We start from the raw sequence: 22,530 nt of genomic DNA on the forward strand, positions 1-22,530 counted from the left end.
AGGATAATGCCCAGGCAGAGGATAAACACCAGGCTCCAAGGTGAGCAAAGCAGCCCTCAGTTCTTTCATTTCAACCCTCAGAAGCCAGGCATTGGGAAAAACTTTACTCTCAGTAAAAAAATTTAATATATAAATGCTCCTCTCTCTCCCCCTCTGTGCCTCCACATCATGTAAAGTGCTGCTATACAGCAACAAACATATCCCTGATGGAACAAACCTCCCCACACAGCCAGGACAGCAAAGGATTAATAATTCAGGGGATATCCAGCTGAGTTATGGAAATCATTTGGGAACCACCACAGGCCCCCTCTGCAGAGGGATGGGGGGTGTGGGTAATCCCTCATGGAATGTGGGGGGGACAGGGCCAGCTTAATCCCAGAGACATCTGTAAATGTGAGCAGAGGGGACAGTCTGATGCAACACCTCTGTCTTTACAATTCCTAAGACATTTACATCCTCTGGAATGAGGGAATGCCGCCCTCCTGCACACCATCAATCATCTACAAGGCACGCCACATCCCTTTCTCATATAATTACTTATATAACACACGTGGATTAAAGCTAAATTCATATTTCTGGCTTTAATACAAATCAGTTCAGTATTTTTAAACAAATTACATTTTAATTCCAGCTAAAGTGCATTGGTTTAATTCAATTAAAATCAGTTTTTGCTTCTTTTCATCACACCTGACCTGAATTTTGTGGAGGAGAACATAAGCGAGACCCTCTGTATTGTACTGAAAATTAAAATTATTATAAACACTGCCAAGCAGATCAACAAGATCACAATACCAGTGTTATGAGAAGACATCCATATGTGAACAATCCACCTGAAATCTCTCTAGCCATCATTTCAGAGGGTTCCATATCACAAGGTTTCATTATAGACTATGGTAAGAGGAAGGCCGGAGCAGCATATTTTTCCTCAGTCTGGTTTTTTAATTCCCTCCCAGCTGATGGATGAACTTGACAGAGTTATTTGGTATTCACAAGTCTTGAACATCATTATACCCAGTGCTCTGTACAACTCCCAGCTAGCAGTGAGCTCCACGCTCGGGCTGCTGCCTCCAGCTACAATCAGCAGATTTGGGTGCCCGACCACTGCCAGACAAAACGGGATAACAAGGTACACACGTCAGACATCAGCACTGAACAAAGGCCTGAAATCCTCCCCCTCCTCGCTCTGATGTTCACTTGCAACTCTTTGTCCCTCACACAGATTTTCCAATCAAGGTTTTGCAAGGTTTTCAATAAAGAACAGGGTGAAAGTTGGGTTTAAACATTTTTTTTTTAAACATCCCTTCCTTCCACAAGAGAAAGCCATTTATTGCTAACACTAAATGCCAATAGAAATGACAGAGTAGAGGACAGCAAAATGTGAGCCAACAAGCTCCTATGAGATGGGAAATCCCATGGAAGATGGGAAATGGAAGTAGATGTCAATTGGACACCCCTCCCTCATGGCCAGACAGTGTGAGGGGCTGAAACTGGGAGTACAGTTACATCCCATTAAATGCTGCTGCACGCTACCAGAGAAAGGCCCTGCTCTGCCATCTTCCTGCTGCTCTGCAGCTACAGGACTTGGTTCAAACAGAAATCACCCTTTAAATAACAATTTCCCATTGAATCCACTTGCTGACCTTCCCAAGACCGTGTGATGCCAGGATCTGCTGGAAGGGGAACATGTGCTCAGGAGGCAGAGGGCTGGGAAAAGGACTGTTCCCCTCAGTGCACGAGTGATGGTTTCATCATGAGTAGTTTTCTCTGTGTGCCAGAATCCCAGGATGGTTTGGGTTGGAGGGGACCTTAAAGCTCATCTCATTCCAACACCCTGTCATGGGCAGGGAAGCTTCCACAGAGCAGGTTGCTCAGGGCATAGTGGAAGGTGTTTAAGCCTGGGGTAGAACTATCTTAGTATCTATTGTAATCAAATTATAATTAAAACAGCCAAGAGAAGGGTCTGGAAGGCACAGAAAGCGTCCTCTGGTAGAAAAACTGCAGTGATGGCATTTTCTTTCTCTTTTTTTCCCCCTGCGTTCATTGACATGAAGAGCAGTGCTACTGTAATTGCACTGAAACCCAGGCACAGGAAAACCTCACCAGGGTGAAGGCAGAGTAAATGGTCTGTTTGGAAACAAAATGTTGATGCAATGGAGAAGCAGTGCCTGCCTCTGATCTGAAGGGTATCGGAACCGTCACCCTCGCTCAGGGTCGGTGCCGAGGGGACACGAGCACAGCTCTCTGCTTGTACTCTCGAGGTGTGCAGGGATGCACCACGTCAGGGCTGCCAGGCAGTGGCCAGATGAGTCAATAATATGCATTCAGCCTGGGAGAGCAGGCAAAGGAAAGCAAGCATCCTTCTATCCATTAATCAACCCGATCCTGCGCCGCGGAGACAATGCCTTCCGATCGCCGGCGCTTCCCAAACATCCCTCACGCACTAACCATCTGCAGCTGGGATACAATGCTTTGATTGCAAACGTCAAAAAGATAGAGCAGAAAATTAACTTCTCCTTATTTAGTAGGTTTAGAGAAATGTGGCTTCACGCTACACTAATTCAGTGCCCTCAGTATGAAAACTCCCCATTACGATGTCTCGTCAAATTAGAGCCGACGATCCAACGATGTCATCTCTATCCTCGCACAACACTCTATTTTGTAATTAAGCAGGACAGGGAAACAATGGCCTCGCTTATAGAGAAAAGGTCAGGGATGCAAAACATATTTTTGCAAGCTAATTGTAAGATGCATGAAGCCAATTATCCCAGCAGTGCTGCATATGCCGGAGCAGGAAGGATTTTTATCATTTTGCTCCGTGACTCCCAAGTGGAATCAACGCGCCGGCTGTGCCCCGTGGGGCACGGGGGCTGATTGTCCAGGCTCTCAGGGAAACAGGGAGCACAGAACTGGGAAGAAGGCTATGAAGGTAATTCCAGCCTCTCGGTCGTTCCCTTGACATTCTATTATGGCTTGAAGAATTTCCAGGAGTTAATACAGTCTTTACTGGGAGGTATTAGGCATGAGTGCCCTGTTCAGGGAGAAACTTGGATTGAATGTGTGGGATAAGGAGAAGTGTTTCTGTATTTCTTTGGGAATGGGGAATCATTTCTCTCAGGCAGCCTCAGATACAAAGTCACATGTATGTGCAAAAGCCAAATTAACAGGAGGAACAGTGGAGACCTTGCTGTTGCCTTGGGAGAAGCTGAGAGGCCCCACGTTGTTTTCAGTCTGTCTCTGACCCTCTCGGGGTTGTGAAATTATTTTTGTTTCTTTCAGTGACTCCCAAAAAACACCCTCCTCAACCCCCTCTTTTTTCCTTTGCAACATTCCCTTTTTAAAAATACCAGTTTCTAAGCTTCCTAATACCATGAGCAGAAGATGAGGAACATCACAGTTTCTGGGGAGAAACAGTGATTTCCTCCTGCATCTCTCCTTCAAAGCAGCTGATTTTTCCAGCCTCCTAATTACAGATCAGTAATTAACTTTCTGGTTCAGGAAATATTTTGCAAAGGAACCCCATTAAAAGGCTGATTTGCATATTGCAGGACAAAGCAGCCCTGGTATAAATGCAGGTACTGTGTGAGGCCAGTCTGGATTCTGAGACTGTCCTTGAACCTTTAAGCTGCTGAATTCCTTGACTGGGGGGGAAGTGGGGACAGACACTACCCAAGCACAGGTGACATTGGTACCTGCTGGATGCTCCTGACTTTGCAAGATGTTTTATTCTGCATTTCAGCCACTGTTGACAGTGCTGAATGGTTTCCCTACACAAACTGAACAGTCGTTCCTCAAAATATCTTTATTATAATTAAAACCAGAGCCCAGGTGCTGTAGTTAGAGTGCTCTTGGTGTCACCCTTCGTGGGGTCCCTACTCATACAAGTGTTCCCATTCAGAAAGATTCCCTGGATAATGCCATCTAAACAAGGAGCCAGAAGAGGAAGCAGCTCTCCAGCACTTGTTCACACAGATCTTAAAGCCCTTCATGCATTCTGGGGTCTGCCAGTGCCCTAGTTCTGCAGGATGAGTCATTCCTCTTTCCAATTCCAAAGAAAATAGAGCAACTTCATCCTTCGTCATGCAACACTCACCATATTCTCATCAAACTTCACCAATTCCATCATGCCTAAAAATATTTGGCATATCAGGTTTGTTGGGAATAAACAAGTGATAATTAGATCTCAAAGAACTCCCAGACTAAGTTTGCTGCAGGATGCACCAAAACAAGCTTTGAGCACATGGAAAACCCCGACAGCAGCACGGGCACTACATCAGTACATCAGGAATGAAATGTGCTGCAGCACGTGACTTGTGCAGTTCCTCTTCCCTCTCTGGGTTATAAGCAAAAATTTTGGATGGGCTAAAGACAAAAAGCAGTTTAAAGAGGAAGTCTCAGTAGTGCAAGTCTGTTATTAATGCAGGGCTGTACCTCTTCCAAGGCTGAGGCTCATTTAACAATCAACCATATGCTCAGGCTTTTGTAGTGCCAATAAAAGCTTAAATAGAACGTTATCTCCTGGAATTATAAGAAAAAAAAAACCCTTGCAAAATAATCACAAATGTTGGTAATCCAGAGTCCCTGAGCATGAAATGAATTCTAGGTGCACTGAGGCAAAGTGTGCCCAGGAACGACCAACTCAGGGATTCCAGCAGAACACTGAGTTCCCCAGAGTACCCATTTTCCACCAAGTCAGGACAGTCTGAGGGTATTTGTGCAAAATCACCTTTGCCACCACAAGCAAACAAGTCCAAATGCAGCACCACCAGTTAACAACCGGAGCAGAAGAACCTTCTCTCGCTTCCCTGGCTCTGCTCCCTGTGCCCCACGTCCAAATCAGAAATTTTCTCCATCACAAATTTTGTAGGAGAAATGTGGATCCAATTAAGAAAAATCCATCTGCCAAATGCTTGATTTGTGGATGATTCCAGAGGCCACTGCAAAGCCAAACATTCAGTGTTCCATGATAAAAACTTGGTGAGCTGCTGCAATAAATCAGGAGGCAGGAGATGTTGTTAGCAAAAAAGCCACTTTTTGGAACCCTTTTTAGCTCTAACAAGCAATGTGACCAGCCAGAAAATTGAAAGGAGCACTCATTTCACAATCCTCCCTTAGATCTCGCACCTACATACTCTGACTGTACCAGATTAATGCATCTCTCACACAGAATGTGAGTTACACTTGCTCTGATTTTGCTTCTTTTATTCCTAATCAATAATTTTATTGTTGTTACTGTAACAGAAGTCCTAGACAAAAAAAAAATGTATGCACAAGACTGGCAAAATTTGGCCAACCACATCCCTGTGAACCCCACAGTAATTTAGTGAAGTGCAAACCCTTATTCCAGCTTTTTTTTTTTTCAAACAAGAGGTTTCTTCTCAGCCAACCTTAAAACCCAATGCCACGAGAAACAACCGTGTTTTTTCTATAAACATAAGCTCTGCTGACTATAATCAGGGTATTTTTTTCAACACAACACTTTGAGCAATTCCTCAGATGTTCTTTATGGAGGAAAAAATATTTGGCCAAGGTTTTACTAAACCAGGCTCTGAACACACACACAGAGGCCGTGGTGTGAGCTGATGCCACTGAGACATCCTGTGACTTTTCCAATGTTTACTGTTATTTCCTTGTTTTCCTCACCCTGTACAACTGTCTCACTACTCCAGGAGGTAATAATTTTCCATTTTAAATTGGCAGGATGCATTTAAATGCATGCATTAATCAAACACAGGATAAAAAGCATAGATATGTTTGTTTATATCCTCTGCTCCACACACAAGCCACATCCACCTAATTATCTGTCTGAACATGTGTGTGCACAGTTCATACATTTCATATATTCACACACATCTGCAGGAGAAACAGGACGTGCAAGGAAAGGAAAAATAAAGAAACTAAGAGGCAGGAACAGTCCCAATTCAGATACACAGAAGCCAAGTAACAGAAGCATTTATGATCTACTGTAGCTCAGTATTTCAGCCTGGAGTGTTGTGACTGCATTTACTGCACTATTCATTTTTCCAATGGCATCTCCCGCAAAGATTGGACCAAAGCTCCAGAACAGAACAGTGTTATAATGGTGACTTCCATGAGCAAAGGAGTGGCTCAGGAACAATCAGCTTGGATACAAGATGGAGTCAAGAATCAAATATTTAAGAGGCAAATATTCCAGTAGCAGACTCTTCCTTGAAACAGTTCTTGGATTACGAGTGAGACAAGCACAGCAGAAAATGCACGGGAGGGATCTGAGAGACTCCAGTCCTTTTCTATACATTGTTCATGCACAATGGGATGGGAATGTTCAGGAAGATAAAATTATCTTTTGAAACCCAAACCTCCCTGCATGACTGGGAGGCCCAGGTGCTGCTTTTCTTTCACCTCTCTGAGAGCAACAGTCCCTCAGGCCGAGCTCTCCTGCAGAGCATTCTGCTCCCCTGACAGGTCTGACACTGCTGTGTCAGCCAGGGACCAAGAGCCTGCTGTCAAACCCCCTGTCTCACTGTCCTCCAGCTCAGGGCACGTCTGTGGACCACAGATGAAATGCTTTTTTGAGTGATACCTGCCTAACAGAAGGTGTAATCCCAGGGATGATGAAGGGATCATTCATATGCAGCTTTTCATACCCATGTAAGCAAATCCTTGACTGTTATTCGAGGCTGCCAAATGCCACCTCTCCTCTAAGCCACCCTTGAAGCTCTCCACTGAAAATGCACTACAGCACTCCCTGAATCTCTGTGAGGAGAAGTTGCAGTACATCTGGCTCTCCCAAAGCCCAGCCAGCTCCGGGCTCTTGTGCTGGGAGGGCAGGGAAATTACACGGCTTAATTTGGGAAAATGGCTTTGGCTGCAGGGCTGGCCAGAACAGTTAATTCCCAGGTCCTACCCTGCCAAATCACTGAATGAAACAAAACTCATCCAGGTAGAAAGAAAACGTTGCCTAATTTGCCTGTTCTCTGAGCGAGGCAGCAGCACCGTAGGCAGATTCCCGGGAGAAGCCCGGCTCCACTCGCTTCCCTCTGGAACACAGTGCCCTACTTCGAGCATTTGGGAAAACTGCAGCACGGGAATCCAACCAACTCTGTCTTCCCAGACAGTAACCCCTGAGATCTCGCTCTGCACTAACCAGCACAACCCTTTCACTTGCAGAATTCAAAAGGAAAAAGGAATAGGTCGGGTAAGGAAAAATCCAGACTTTTTTTTGTCCAAATTGTTGTTTGTGGGCTTCAGAAGCTCACAGTCCCTCCAATGAATGAGTACAGCTAAAACAAAGTTGTCATTGCATTTAAAAGTGAAGCATTTACTCACTGGGTCTAAAGTACAATCCTGGTATGATAAAATGCCTCTGCTAGGAACTGGTTACATCAGGGTATGGCCAATCTGGCGTCATTGTCACACAGACTTTTCCTGGCACTTCAATATCTCTGTCATTCCCCAAAATGATTCATGTAAGGGTGAAAGATCTTCCTTTTGGAAGCAAAGCACTAGTTTGTTTCCGTGGCTGGTAATGGAATCTGTCTCACCCAACCACGACCTTGATCTACATCTGAATTCACACATAAATTTCCCTCAACCGGTGCCTGTCTGATGCACACACAGACAGAAACCCACACCTGCAGGAACACACAGAAACCCACTGGAGAGCTGCTACACTTTCTAACCAGCTGAAGAATAAACCCAAGGTCTCATTTCTCTTTCATTCTGCTTGCAATCTGCTCCAACACCGGCCATCCCACGTCAAATGCTTTATCAGACCCATCTGCACGTTCCCTGCGACGCAATCCCGGACTGAGCTCCTGTCATGGCTCAGGCAGGAACAGCAGCTCCGGCCACACGCCGAGAATCCATGGCCATGTAACAACAACACACAAGGGCAGTGCTGGAGGAACGTGTGTGAGGGGCCAGAGAGGGATTTGGGGAGATTATGGTTGTTCCTGCCCTGTGTTATTGTTCATTCCGTGTGTAACCCAGCTGTGCTCAGTGCAGTCCGGTGTGGGAGCATCCCTGCCCTCCCTCCCTCACCTGCAGCAGCTCTGGCTGCTGCATCTCTGTGCTATTTATACGCTGGTGCATCAAGTTAGGATTTATTGGGGAAGAGAAAGCAGAGCAGACAGGCTGCTCTGCACCTGGTATTTAACCTGAACAGGGAGGGCTTGCACCATGTCCTCACCAGCAAATTAAAACTGCCCCTCCTGTGATTAAACCAAGTCTACTTCCATCAGGGATGTAGTCCCTGCTCTGAACCAGATAAGCAAGATATTAACGAGAGCTGGAAAAATCAATCTCCTCCTTGTGTCCCACACCCCCTCCACGAAGCGTCCCCTTACCTTTCATGGTCCACACTCCTGAAGCCAGGTAAGATGTGCCGGAAGCTGCTGTTCCTGTCGAGCTTCGGTTGGCTCTTTGTCCTTTTGATGGAGCCTTTAAGCCGGCGGCTGAGGAACCCCTGTGGGGTGAGACAAGAATACTGGATTACGGCAGGGTAGGGAGAAGGGGAGCGGGGCGGCGGGGCAGGGTGTCCTCCCCAGCCGCGGCAGGAGCGGTGTCGGCAGCGCTGCCTCAGCTCCCAGCCAACATCTGCTCCCGGCGCTCCCGAGGCCGGGGCGCTGCGGCGGCGCGAGACTCCCCGAAGCCTCCGTTGCCCTGGCAACCATCAGCTCACATAAAAATACTGTCTGAAAGACAAGACTAGCACATCCCATCACAGCTCCTGGCGGAGGAGAGGCTGGACCGGGGGCTCCGGCCGCCCCATCCCAGACGCCACCCACGCACCGGGAGACGGGCGAGAGCTCCGTTACCTGCTCGGAGCCCCCCGGGTTTGCAGCCATGGCTCGGGTGTCTCAGTTACATGGACAGATCTCCCCTAAAGCTTGGCCAGACCTCAGGGCTATAGGCACCACCTTTAGAGGAGAAAGAGACCCCGGCTTGAAGGTACAGCTCCTTCTCCTCCTGCCTCCTCCCGCCCGGAACATAAGTCACGGCTCCTGGAGTGCTCCACAGCAAAGCCAGCACTAAACGTTTTAATAGCAAAGCTTCTAATGTGTTATTTGCTTATTGTTAGGAGTTAATGTTCTACATAATCTGAACATTACATTTAATCTCTCCGCTAAATAAGGTAATAAAAGTATAACACTACTGTGCTGGCCGGCCTTTACAGCGTGGGAGGGTTGGCTTAGAGAGGGTCAAGCACGTTGGCAAGAGAAAGTCAGGGAGCATTTTAAAGAGAAACCAGGATTTTGGGGTGAAGCCTGAAGGAGTGTTCCTTTTACAGACCATCATACTAAAGAAATAAATCAGCTCCACACCAACACCTCAGCAAATCCCTGCAGAGCCCGAGGTTCTGCACCCGCTGCTTCTCTTTCCTCACCCTCAGGAAAAGGGGAAGATATCCACTGGATTAAGCACAGATTTTGAAATGCATAAGGAAGGAAATGTGAGAAGAACAGGTGTCCTTCCACTGGGTACCATACCAGCATCCCAGAGGTGCCCACAGCACACCCTCTGCTCCAGGCAGGAGCCTCGGGAGTTTCTCCATACACAGGAATGGATCCTTAGCTCCCTTTTACAAATGAATACCCCTTATATGTCTTGCAGGAAGATAATCACAGTCTAACTTCCATCCAGCCTGTCATTTGTGCGTGCCATTGAAACACTCCTTCCCCACCCCTCAGGATATTCATGGCTCACATTATGTCTTTCTCAAGTCAGACAATCTCCCCGGAGCTCTGCGCAGCTCTTGTTGTGGAAGTGACTTTCCTGTTTGTAAGTGCACCAAGAATCTGAAGCATCTTGATAGCCAAAGGTGTCTCACATTTATTAAGTGTCACTTTACTTACAAGCCAGGTATGTAACAGGCATTCATGGGCACTGAAGGTTTCTCTGGGAGCTGTTTGCATGACTGGAACAGCACAAGGTGTATAACACAGCCCACCGGGTTGTACATTTTGTCATCTCGCACAAAGCCAACGCCTGAGCCAACAAAGGCCTTTTCAAAGCTGTTCTGGCCATGAGAAATACCTTCAGAGGATTTTTACAGTACAGAGAAGCACGACTGTGAAACAGTGAACTTGAGGATTTGCATTATCTAGAGCATTGTTAAGGTATTTCCCTCAGTACTCAGACCCCAGCCAGCCTCCTACTCATTGTATCAACGTGCTATCAGCCTCATACTCATCATATCAACGTGCTATCAGCCTCATACTCATCATATCAACCCTTCATGCTCTCGTTCCTCTGGCTGGGTCAGGCTCTCTGCTATGGACACCAGCCAATATTTGCTGTGAAGGAAAAATCAAACCCACACAACTGGTCGGTCATGCGATATTTCCCTAAATGCCACTGGTGAGCAGGTTTTGGCCCAGAAGTGAGAGACTGGTCTCCCTTAATCACTGCCACCCCACCCACAAATATGTCCTCGTGTAATCAAGCCACTTCTTCAGTCCAGGAATAGCTCTGAGCTGTGGACAGGGAATTGCTAAGGACAAACCCAAATGCTTTCTGCAGCAAATGCTGACAGCCTCCTTCCTCCATCCTGTGCTTCACATCTTGACAACTGTTACATGGTTCGTGCAGGATTTGGAAATTAGAATTTAGGGTTGCAGCAAGACATTACTTTCCTTCTGTTTCCCATTGTTTTTACATTCATTGCCACCAGAAGGAGAACACACTGAGCCATTTTCCATTTTCATTGCCATCTTCTTTGGGAGAATGAAATGTCAGAAATTTTAATGCTGATAAATTATGCTGCTGTAGCAATACTTTGCACCTCCACAGTGCACACCAGAGATCAGAAAGTCTAATGTGTGAATTACTACCTTCTGTAATTTTCAGATGGAGTAAGGAAAAAAGAGAGAGGAATTAATCTGTGGAAATACAAGAGAGAGAGAATCCGACCCTGGGGTGTGACTGCCAAGCTTTCCTGGTGAGATCATAAGGACATCATCCATTTCTTCTCCATGTAGGACTTTAAACAACATTTGATTCTGATCTCCAGACAAACAAGGCTAATCCCAGCCTCTGAGCATTGCCTCCTCCTCTAGCCCAGCTGCATTCTTGGGAGTTCTGGTAATTAAAGCATTGCCCTTTGTATTACATGTTCTTGATACACTTTTAAGTTTCTATTGAGAGCTGTCTAGGGCAGGATTGTGTCTTCCTATGTGTGGGCAGCATTTACCACCCGTAAAAATATCTTAGCAAAGATTAAGCTACTAACTGAGAAAGGTTTCATTCAGAAGTTAATAGTCTGTATGAAATGATAATAAACAGAAACTTGCAGAGCCCCAAATCCCTTCAGATATAGTAAATCACAAAACAGCCTTTGAAATGTTACAGAGGTACAAGCCACATAAATTCATCTTTAGGTATGGAGATATTTTAGGGTCTTTAGAGACGACCACTGTGGTCAGGAGTGTGGCCCCATGCAATCCATGAGAGCCCCCAGAGGAGTGTGGCACACACAGCTCATCAAGCCTGGTGAGAAAAAAGCAGGAATCATGGAATCACAGACTGGTTTGGGTTGGAAGGGACCTTAAAGGTCATTTAGTGCCACCCCCTGCCATGGGCAGGGACACTTTCCACTAGCTCAGGTTGCTCCCAACCTCATCCAACCTGGCCTTGGATTCCAGCCACAGCTCCCCTGGCAGCACCCAGAGCTTGCACTGAGCAGTGATTTCACCTTTTAAAGCCTTGCTTTCCTCACTTTGTTTCTGCTGTTTTGCCTCTGACATCTTCAAGCCCGGAGTACAATCGCTCTAATCACAAGAGCTGACTGAAGTTATAATAAGACACAAAGAATGAAGGCAGAAGGAAACAAAACAAATCCTTTGGAGGAACGGCTTAATCACAACCACAGCACCTCCAGCTCAAACAGGACGACACAATTCAAAACAGCACAATTAAGTCTGTTGTGATTTGGGCTCTTTTCTTACAATCTGACAAACCCAACACCCGACGACACCGTCTCGCTGTAGGTGCAGGAAGGTGCAACTCTCATTTTAATTCCTCTTCCTTATCAAATTTGGCATTTCCAATTACCCTAGAAGCTGGAAATAATCTTATATTCTAATGTTTGAATATTTTTAATATTATAATACTTTTTAAAGCATATGTGCAAACCCATCAGCACCATATGCCTTTGAGACGCAGGGACTGTGTGATTCCACACACCCTGGGGCAGCAAGAAAAAAAAACTAGAGAGAAGAGAGAAAAAGGGAGGGGGGCAAAACTGAGCAGAGTGTTAATGACAGCAAAATCCTGAGCTCCTGTTTTATTAAACAGAAAGCAATGATGCAAATCTCGTGTCTGGAACTGACTCCCACACCAATAATGTTCACTCGCGGTGAACCCACAGGATAAAGTTATAAAGGTAAAAATTCAGCACCATGGAAACACAATGGAGATGGAATTTTAAAAATGATATATCAATAAATCAAGCTGGGTGCATCACCAGCAGCTTTCTTTGGAGGAGTCCTGGCAGCTCTCTGTGTTTTCCAAGGCAGGAAAACGGGGAGCAGGGCTGGGCAAGCACACGGGGGGTGAAGTGTGAGGGTCTGAGCTGGGCACTGGGAGAGCACTGGTGTGACTGGAACTGAGACACAATCCTGCCTTCTGCTCCCATCCCAAACCCACACAGAATAACCACCACAAAGACAGATCACAAGAACCAGTGAACAGATGGGGTTATTTTTATAGTTCCTCCACATCTTTTTGTTTTAGATCAAGCAAAGCTCGACTCCAGAGGACATGAGAGGACATCAGACATTTTTTTCACCACTCATAATGAGGGAACTGCCATAAATAAGTACTTGCTGGGAGCACAAATGTGTAATGCAGCTTTTCATACTGGGTGTCCATGTCTCCTGGTGTATCAGGGATTAGCTTATAGGTATGAAATTGGGAGTAAATCCTTTCCACCAGACGTGTCCTTATTCTGAGCTTTAGAATCTTAATTATTTTTTTTATATTAAACTTAATTCTGAAATTAGGTTTGGGGTTTTTTTTTATTCTGCTCTTGCACAACGTGTGGAAATACCCTTTTATTGAGGCTTCACTGAATGGATAATTAGTACTTTCATTTGTGAACCAAGCAGAGCTGTGCCAACACTAAGCATCCTATTAGAGCCATAAATGTACCAAAAAAGGGGAGTTTACCCATCTCTACAATTACCAGTGTTAGTCTTAGCTTTCAAAACAAAAGAGAAACCTGTTTTGGGCAGCATCTGATACTGTTTGTTACCAGGTAAAGACACCTAAGTGCACATTTCTGCTCTTCCCTTTGGAGAACACGACTGCAGGAAGCTACACCAGGAATGCCCAGACCACCAAAACACTGAGGGGGAGTTTAGGAAGAAGCCCAAGAACAGCAGGAACACCCTGAGTGGTCTCCTGGCTCTGAATCTGAATCGGGGAAGGAAGGGAATTTCTGTACAGCTTTGACCTCTATGGATCAAATATTTTTCATCTGTTCAGTGTCAGAGGCGAGGGCTGGAAGTGTCTGCAGCCTCTCAAACACTTCAGATACCACTCATTTCTGTCAGCTCTTCTGATCTGGACTTTGGAGTTCTCAGTTGCTCTCCTACCGTGCAGTTCTGCTCCTGTCAGGGCTGATGAAGGGCTCTGTTCAGGAGCTGACTGAGCAGATGGCCCCTCTGGAATTCCCTTCCCAAAATCTGCATTTCTAGGATATGTTGCCTGTACAGGGTCTGTTTTGAATTTGGGCACATGGTAGGCAGGAGATTGTCAACAGTGAAGGTGAAGACACTCCCAAACTTAAAAGAATTTTGCAGAGTTAACCTCAGGGAATTATATTCTTGTGAGTTTATCAACCAACAAAGGCAAATTCTGTTTCCACGACAAAGCCCAGCTTGCTCTGGTCAATCAGACCCACCCAGGGAATCCCAGGGGAGGGGCAAAGGAGAGCAACAGCCTCCAGAAGTCTGAGGAGCAGGAGAGATGGGAACTTCAAAGGAAAACCACACCGGCTTGTTATCTCTGGCCCTAGAAATGCACCCAGAGATGAACATGAATCCTCCCTCTGTTTAGGGGAGGCTGAGCCCATGACTTTGTTCAAGTGGGTGAAAAATCCCTCAGCTTCTCCATTTTACTTGATGAATCTCAGGATCATTCCCAGTCACCCTGTGAGCCCCCAGGGACAGATCACAGAATCATGGAATTGTTAAGGTTGGAAAAGACCTTTAAGATCAAGACCAACCATCAATCCAGCCCCACCATCATGTTCACCACTAACCCTTGTCCTCAAGTGCTACATCCACACATTTTTTTAACACTTCCAGGGATGCTGACTCTACCACTCTCTGGGCACCCCATTCCAATGCTTGCCAACCTTTTCCATGAAAAAATTTTCCTGTTATCTAATCTAAACCTCTCCTGGCATCTGTAAAAGCAAGGAATCAACGTTGCTCCAACTGATGTTTCCCTAAAACATTATTCTGCAGGGATAAGGAAATCCCCTCTATATGTAAGTGTCTTGGAATTAGGATAAAACCCAAAAGAATGACAAACAAGCTGAATTAGGATAAAACCCAAAAGAATGACAAACCAGCTGCAAAACCACTGAGTGTCCAGTGATAACTGGCAATGGAAACTCCAGCCCTGCCACTCCACACACTGTGGTCAGAGCTGTGCCCTGGCATCTGGAGTTAAAGGTCAAACATGGAGACAGAGCACTTGGGATCATGAGAGGGTCTGTCTGGGAGCCAGGCCATGAAGCAGCCCCGGAATGTGAGGAACAGCTCGTGCTGGAAGTGCTGCTTAGCAACACTGCCCTGGACTGCCAGACATTAATCAGATCTGCAGTGTCAGTGGAAACACTCAGCTCAGGCCACTGGAAAAATCAGATGAAGATGCACCCACATCCCCCAGGTCACCAAAGGGATGGTGTGGGCCTGTCCAGGTCAGGAAAGCTGGAATTACATCAAATGAGAGGCCCTGAGGGTTAATTATGGATACGGCAAATCTCATCCCTGTGAAAATCAGCAAATCCCAGAGTGAAGGACCAACAGCAAACACATTCAACACCTCTCATCCCTTTCCCACCTCTGGCCAATACAGGATTGCTGCCCAAGCTCTGTTTTTGTAAGGATTTTACCTATCTTGTTGAAACTGTCTCAGTCATGGGATTTTCTCCCACTGCCCTGGAGAAAGAATTCCATGGATGGCAGCTCTCAGAGCCATGCATCACTCAGGACATTTTCCCTGATACCCAGCTGAATGATTCCTTACAGAACTTCCCTCTGTTCCTTTTCTGCTCTTTTCCACCAGGGGAAGATCCCTCTCCCAGTCTCTGGAACACTCACTCTCAGCCAGCTCACCCTGACCAAGAGAACTGTAAAAACTTCAGGCTTATGAGAAAACCATGGAAACCTGAGGAAATCTCAGTCTGGATTCTCCAGATATCACTGATGACTTGCATGGAACATGGACAGGGAACAGCTGGGACATTAATCAAGTCCAAATGAAGGAATGCCACTGCCAGGGAGAATCTGGAAGACAATCACAGTTCAGTGGCTGTTGTTATTCAGGGATCACCTGGATTCTTTTGTTCTCCTGCTCAAACAAACCCACACTACTCTGGATTATTTGTTCACAGCTCCATAATTATCAGACTGTCAACATTTCATATCCAAACAAGACAGATAAATATTCCTTCAGAAGGCAGAGAAGGGTAATTGAGCAATCAGGGATGAACAATGCGGAAACAGAGACACAGGGAGAATGCAGGGAACCCTGAGGAACAAAGCCAGGGATTCACCCAAGGACAGCAGGGCTGGGAACAGCCAGGATGGCAAGGATGGCACCTGAGGAAGGATTTCAGTGGGGTGGAACAGTTTCCTTATTTAACTGGCACAGTGGAGTCACCCAACCCAGAGGACAAACTGTCCTTACACAAAATTCCTTTGTCTTTAGGGAGACAATCCTGGCAGGAGCAGAGCACCTCCAGGGCAGTGCCAGCCTCACAAAGGAGAACAGACCAGGTGACACCTTGCAGGAGATGTTTTCCAGCTCCTGAAACCAGACTTATGGTCATCCCAAGCCTCTGCTTCTCCTTGGATCATCAAGGAAAACCTGAGGGAACATCCCAACATCTACGGCCTCTAGGAGAGAGTCATTCATGCTGCTATTTATGAAAAAGAAAAATAAGGCATTTAACCTTAATGGTTAAAGCAAGCTGGTCTTCATGGAAGCTTTGGAGATTGAGTTTCCTCCAGCCAGGAAGGAGAGGGGAACACCAAAACCACCTGACAACACGCCAGGGTTGTTGAGACTCTGTTTGCCTTTATCATGTCATGCAGGGAAGCCCAGGATGTTTTTGGTGGGGATGAACTGTCCCTCCTCAAAGCCTCCTCCAGATCCAGCAGATCCACAGCTAAACCATTACTCAGCACTTTGAAAACAAATCCTTCCATTGTTCATTACACAGTTTTAAGTGTTTGCCTTTCAATAAGTGTAGTGGGTTCCACGTTCAGTCTCCCCCCACTGTTGACACAGGAGATCGGTTTTACAACAGAGAACAACAGATTCCAATCAGGCAAATATTCAGATCTGGAGAGAAGAAGTGCTTTTTAAATTAAAAGGGATAATCCCCAGCTGACAGAAAATTATTCACACTCCTATAAATTTAAACGCCAACAATACTTTTTGTAGCATAACAATGACTTAAACACTCCATATCAGCTGTGATTCATTACAGGCATCCTGCTTTCAACACAGAGTTGGGATTTAACTGAAGATAAGGTAAAGAACTGCTAGGACACGGTAGCAATGTCTGTTTGGATGTTTGGTGAGCCCATTCAGGCATGAAAAACAACCAAAGTCTGCGAAGATGGATGGTTTCTATCATTCCCATCAGATTCTTTATAGGAGGTATCCAAGGGAAAACACCTGCAGGTTCTTCAGACTTCAAGTCCTGGAGTGGAACTGTCCAAAAGGTCCTGCTGGCTCTGACAGGTGACTCAGTGCAAGAGCCATCCTGAGCCAGGATCCTTTGGTGCTTTTGCCACAGGCTAAAAGAGCCCAGGAGCTGCACCTTGGAACTGTTTCTGCAGGGCAGCACTTCAGCCCCAGCGGGTCACTGGCCACAGTGCTCAGCCCTTTACACCAGCTACAAAACCTGCCCAGGAACAGCTGGGATAAACCAACCTGCCCTTCTATTGCAGGGGGGAAAAAAAAAGGTATTTTTCCATATAAAGCAGATTAACCTCTTTCCCAGTATCAGACGGGAGAAGATGCCTTTGAAAAGACTCCAGAGGCACATCCAGGCTCCACACGGCTCCCGAGGAGGGGGAAACCAGGGTGTGCAGGTGGGAGAGCAGGGAGGAAACACTGTCAGAAGAGATGCTTTGGGCAGGTCACAGAGGAAATGAGTTTGAAGGCAGAGCTGTCCAAGAGATTTGCTACACTGTCTATGCACAGATAAGCTGCAAAGCCAGGATTACTCCTCAAGTGCTCATTCCTATGCCAGCAGTCCTGCCATCCAAAGACATTGCTCCTGGTAAAACAGGTATCAGGGCTCTCCAGGATGAGCAATAAACACACAGGGGAGATGAGAAAACCATCTCCATAAATCTCTTTACATTACTGTGCTCTTTTAAAGTCCACTTTTGCAATGATACAGAGCAAAATGTTTCATGAGGGTGTTTTATCCCTGCTTTCCCTACTTTGATTTATGGCCTCAGAGCAGCACGTGGATGTCATGTTGTATCTGAGCATCTTCCTGCTCACTTCCATCTGAAACCTCTGGAGCAGAGCAAATATTGGAGGAGATAACCCCATTTTCCACAATATTGATGGCCAACTTTAAGTCTACAGCAAGGTATCAGCATCAACCTGCTTCATTTTCACTGACAAATCTTGTGTGCTCTTAAGTAACACATTTTCCACAAAACCAGCTGCCAGGCCAATAAATTTTAAAAAGCAGTTGGTAGATGATGTGTTTAGAATAAAAAATTATTATTATCTTTGGAATGGAGGGATTCATTGTGTAATTCTGCAGTAAAAGTTACTCACTCGAATATGAAACTCATGTTTCAGGCAGATGCTCTTTTGGCTCCAAAGACTTTCCCCACAATTCTGAAGCTCAAATTGGAACATTTGTATTCAGCAATAATTACAGCTGCAATCAAACAAAAATGTTCACTTTTGCAAAGGTTGGGGAATACCAACTGCAATTCAGATGACACATCAGTCCTGCATTTTTTTCCCAGTCTGCCTCCCTGATTTCCCAGACACTGTACAAATATTGAAGTTCATTTGTCCCAACCTGAGAATTTGGAAAAATGAGTATTTCAGTTGGATTCACCTTTTCCTTTCAGTTTTGGTAAAAAGGAGGAAAATTCTGGTGAAAGGATAAATCTAACACACATGTGACATTTCAGGAGTTTCTCCATCCCTCAGGACACACAGATCAGAGAATTTTTGAGTAGGAAAGCTTAGAGAGGAATGCAAACCAAGGCAGGACTACTCCCTGCTAGTTTTTTTCCACCTTTACTCCTTTCCTTTTCCTCCTAAGCTCATACTTGGTGTCTGATCTTTGGATTGAGGTGGTGAAGAAGGTGATGAGAGACAGCAGGAAACTGCACAGGTGACAATTCTGCTCCCAAAAAGACTCACATTGAAAGATATAAACCAAAAAGAATATCCTTTGAGAATTGGAGGCAAAAATTAAGTTTTATTGCTGGTTTATCCCTCAAAATAATAAGACAAACATTGCAAGTGACAGATCCTATTTTTGGGTCTTAGCAGTGATTATTTCTTGCCTCATTATTAGCAGTGGATTTACTATCTTTAAAGCAGAATTTTGTCACCCAGCAGGAAAGTTCAATTCTAACAGGCAGATTTGAGTGTCACTCATTTATTCCTTCACTATTTTTGACTCAGTTGCTGATTATCAAGGAAGGCTGAAGGCAGGGCCAGGGTGCTGCCCCTCAGGCCCAGCCAGGGCCACACCAGTGGGACCATGGTCTTGTTTCCTAGGAATGTATATGAAGGGATCCTCCTTCACCCCTTAATAATAGGAAAACCTGAATTACTATTTGTAAATCTTCAAACATTCTACATTTGACAGGTAGGTACAAGGACCAGCTGGTCCAACCTTTCCTGGCAAAAGCACAGCCAGGACAAGCTGGGCCAGCCCCGTGTCCTGCTGAACCTCAGGAGTGTCCAACACTGGGAACCCACCCCTTCCCTGAGGAGATTGTTACAGTGATGGATTGTTCTTACTGTGACAGTTTTCCCTCTTGTGTCTAATTAGCACCTCTCCAGGAACACCTTGTCCCCATCACCCCTCGTCTTTTCCATGTAAAAAATCAAGTAAAAGTAACCTTGAGCTGGCTCCAGTGAAGCAAAGTGAACGTGATCACTCACTGCAGTCAGGTCAGCCTGTCACACCCCGGGAATTACATGGATATGATCTGGCAAGTGGCAGGAATGAAGGGAGGGACAAGGGCAGGTCGTGCTGAGCCCTGTGAATCCCTCCCGCGGAACCGCGCTCGGAATACACGGAGCCGTTCAGGAAATAAAGACATGATTAGTTCTGGAGCTCATTTCCTTGGTGCTTTGAAGAATGTTGCAGGGAAGATATGATCCACTGTAATTATGGAGGGAGATAAAGACAAGAAAGTTGCTGGCAGAGCGCCAGGCCCGGGAACACCTGAGCAGCTCAGGAAAAGCATCCCGGCTTTCCCGGCTCCCTCTCCAGTTCTCCTCGATGCCTGAGCCCTGAATATCCCTGTTCCCTGGGAAAAATGGGGTGTGGGGAGGACAAACACAGCCTATTGCTTATCACAGTGCAGCGCTGAGGAGAAGTGACAGCATGGAGGAGAAAGGGAATCTTGTTTCCATGGCAACTAAAGTTTGAAAAAAGTCTCCAGGAATCGCTGTGGTGCCACCTCGTGTGCTCACACCCGGAGCCAGGGGCAGAAGTTATTGAACTGCAGCCTCCCCAGCCCATGGAATCACCACGGGAGCAGGGAATCAGACCTGCTGTTCCAAGGAGCTGCACTTGGTTTGGAACAACAGTGTCACCACCTGGAGAAACAGCCTCACGTGAGGCAGCACCAGGCTGGGGTTTGGAGGGGAAGAAGGAACCTCCCAAACATTCTCCAAATGATCCAGCTCAGCAGCCCTGCTCCAGAGGAAGGGCCAAGAGCTCTTCCATGTCTGTTAAAGTTCAAAGTCTGACACTTCCACGGGGGCAAACAACACAGACAAGGTCACTTCCAGCTGGGATGGGGCACCCCTGACATGATTTGCTGCCACAGCACCCTAATTATTATCAAAGTACTCAGGTGCCATGTGAACCATCTACCACAATGAAAGGCCAAGAGATTATGGCCCAAATTATGGCCTAGTTTGGCTACTAAGGAGAAGTGTTTAGTCCAAGTGAGAAAAAATATGTCTCAGAAACGAATTTAACACTTGGTAGAAATGCACTGATAACTATTCAGGGTGAACTGTGGCAATGACACACATTTCTATTAATGACACACATTTCTACTAATTCCACTGCAATGAATTTATATTTCAGATAACACCTAATATCCATGAGCTAAAGCAACCCTAATTCCCAAATGGGCAAAGTTCAGAGATGAAGGTCCTGATGAAATGGGCACTCCTGCTCTACTGAAGGTCTCCAAGAGATCCAGACAACACCTTCCCCTGTTTGACTTGTTCTCTGCAAGCACAATGTCAGTGCCACTGAAAGAGGGAGAATGGAATGTGTTTATTATCCCACCTTTCATATCTGCAGGACAATCCTTTATCTGTGACCCAGAAACAAATAAAGGGGGCACTGTCACGTTGAATATTTTAATGGTCCTCTTTGCTCTGTGCTAACAGCAACCTGAGAGTTTTCAGTGCCTGGAGGTTTAAACAAATTGAAGCTTTTGTTTGTTTATTTTCTGCCTTTCATTCCCTCCCCAGCAATGAAACCAGTCAGCTCCAGTCAGCCTATCAATTAGTCCAGGCTGTTTGCATTTGGGCTTCCAAGGAAGAGACTGAAATGTTACTGATTTTTTTCTTGCAGCAGTTTTGAAATGAGCATTTCTGTTCAAATCATCCTTTGGACATGGAAATCTCTCAAGAAGTTATATGGACCCAAGGATGTTGCTGAAAAATCCAGTGAGAGTCTGAGGTTGTTCCTCTGTCTTTGTGGGGGGAATTCAAACAATTGCAACAGACAAAAATCCAACAGAGCACCTGAGTGTGTATCAAACTGTGAAATTACCACCAAAAATGCCAAACAAACATGTTTTAGAGAGCTAAGGCCACTCAGCTGACCAGTTTTAATAATTCTCACCATTTTAAATGATGCCATGAGTTGGTTTTGCTCCTTACAAGATGACCAGTAGCACTACTGCACAGCCCCAACTGTTCCAGATGGATTTTGAATGATGGGAAAAGGGATTTAACCATCCCATGCCTTAGTTTCCCCATCTATTTTAAGGCATTATGATAAATTGCAACCCCACAGTGCCTGCAAGCCTGAATTCATTCAGATTGGCAGAACACTTTAACAGCTCCAGATGAAAGGTGCTACACAAGTGCCAAGTACTATCACTGTAATTATCATTCAATATACACTGATCAAAAGAATGAAAAGTGAATTAGCATTTCCTATTAGCCCTACTTACTGCCTAAATGTTAAATATTCCTCCCATGGGCTCTCTCCATGAAAACACACAGGAACTGGTGGTATTTCTCATCTGGGTCCAACACTGCTTCCCCAGGAGGGGAGGGATCTGGAGAGGAGGGTCAGGAAATCAGGGGAACAACACAGGATTTGCCTACAAAAGGTTGCTCAGGGACAGGGAGCTCAGAGCTGCTTTCACTCCCCTTCCTTTCTCTTTCCTGCACAAGGATTCTGCCCCAGTCCCAAGGATTTGGCCTCTTTGGGACCCTGAGCCCTTCTCAGAGCTCTGGGTTTCACACAGCCCAGAGGAATCGCTCCAGTGTCCCCAGAGGCTGAGAAAGTGCAAACATCTGGAATAGCTGAAGGCAATCACTGGAATTGTGCTAATTTAGCCCCACTGCAGGGCCAGGACACTTGCTGAAGTGTTTGCTTCCCCCTTTCCCAACTGAGAACTAAACAGCATTTGACCTTATTTTCCCTGGAAGCACAAGCTTCCCTGTTCATCCACTGCCCAGGCCCTGCATAGGAAGCAAACTCTTGAGTTTCTCCCCAGTCCTGAACACTTTTGGTGGTGTCGGGGCACAGAAATTCAGGGATTCGTGTCATTCCCTCTCGGGGCAGATTAAACACAGGGCTCTGCTCTGTGTGGATCCTCACCCTTGGGAGCTGACCCAGCTCTGTTAATTCTGCCCTACAAAGCACCACCAGGTCATGTCCCATCCCCTCCTCACCCAGAGCAGGGCCAGCCCTGCCACTGTCCCCGTGGAACCCTCTGCTGCCCCAACCACATCACTCTGATAGCAATCAAAAGCAGGCCAAAACCCCCCAGAAACTACACCAGGATCACCAATACCTTGAAAGAAAAGTGGCCTCAGAGTGTGAATTAA

General features: G+C 45.9%; 1 protein-coding gene across 7 annotated transcripts in view; it reads right to left on the reverse strand.

Moving 5' to 3' along the window:
- The window catches only part of DAB2IP (DAB2 interacting protein), a 200,536-nt gene that overhangs the window by 94,913 nt on the left and 83,093 nt on the right, over nt 1-22,530 (reverse strand). For all 7 annotated transcript variants that reach the window (XM_032708472.1, XM_032708469.1, XM_032708470.1 and 4 more), the window contains one exon: nt 8,325-8,443. In XM_032708472.1, coding sequence (XP_032564363.1) covers nt 8,325-8,443 — 119 coding nt within the window. The remainder of the gene's footprint in view (nt 1-8,324; nt 8,444-22,530) is intronic.

This window comes from Chiroxiphia lanceolata, chromosome 21, assembly GCF_009829145.1.
Source record: "Chiroxiphia lanceolata isolate bChiLan1 chromosome 21, bChiLan1.pri, whole genome shotgun sequence".
NCBI classification, from domain to species: domain Eukaryota; kingdom Metazoa; phylum Chordata; class Aves; order Passeriformes; family Pipridae; genus Chiroxiphia; species Chiroxiphia lanceolata.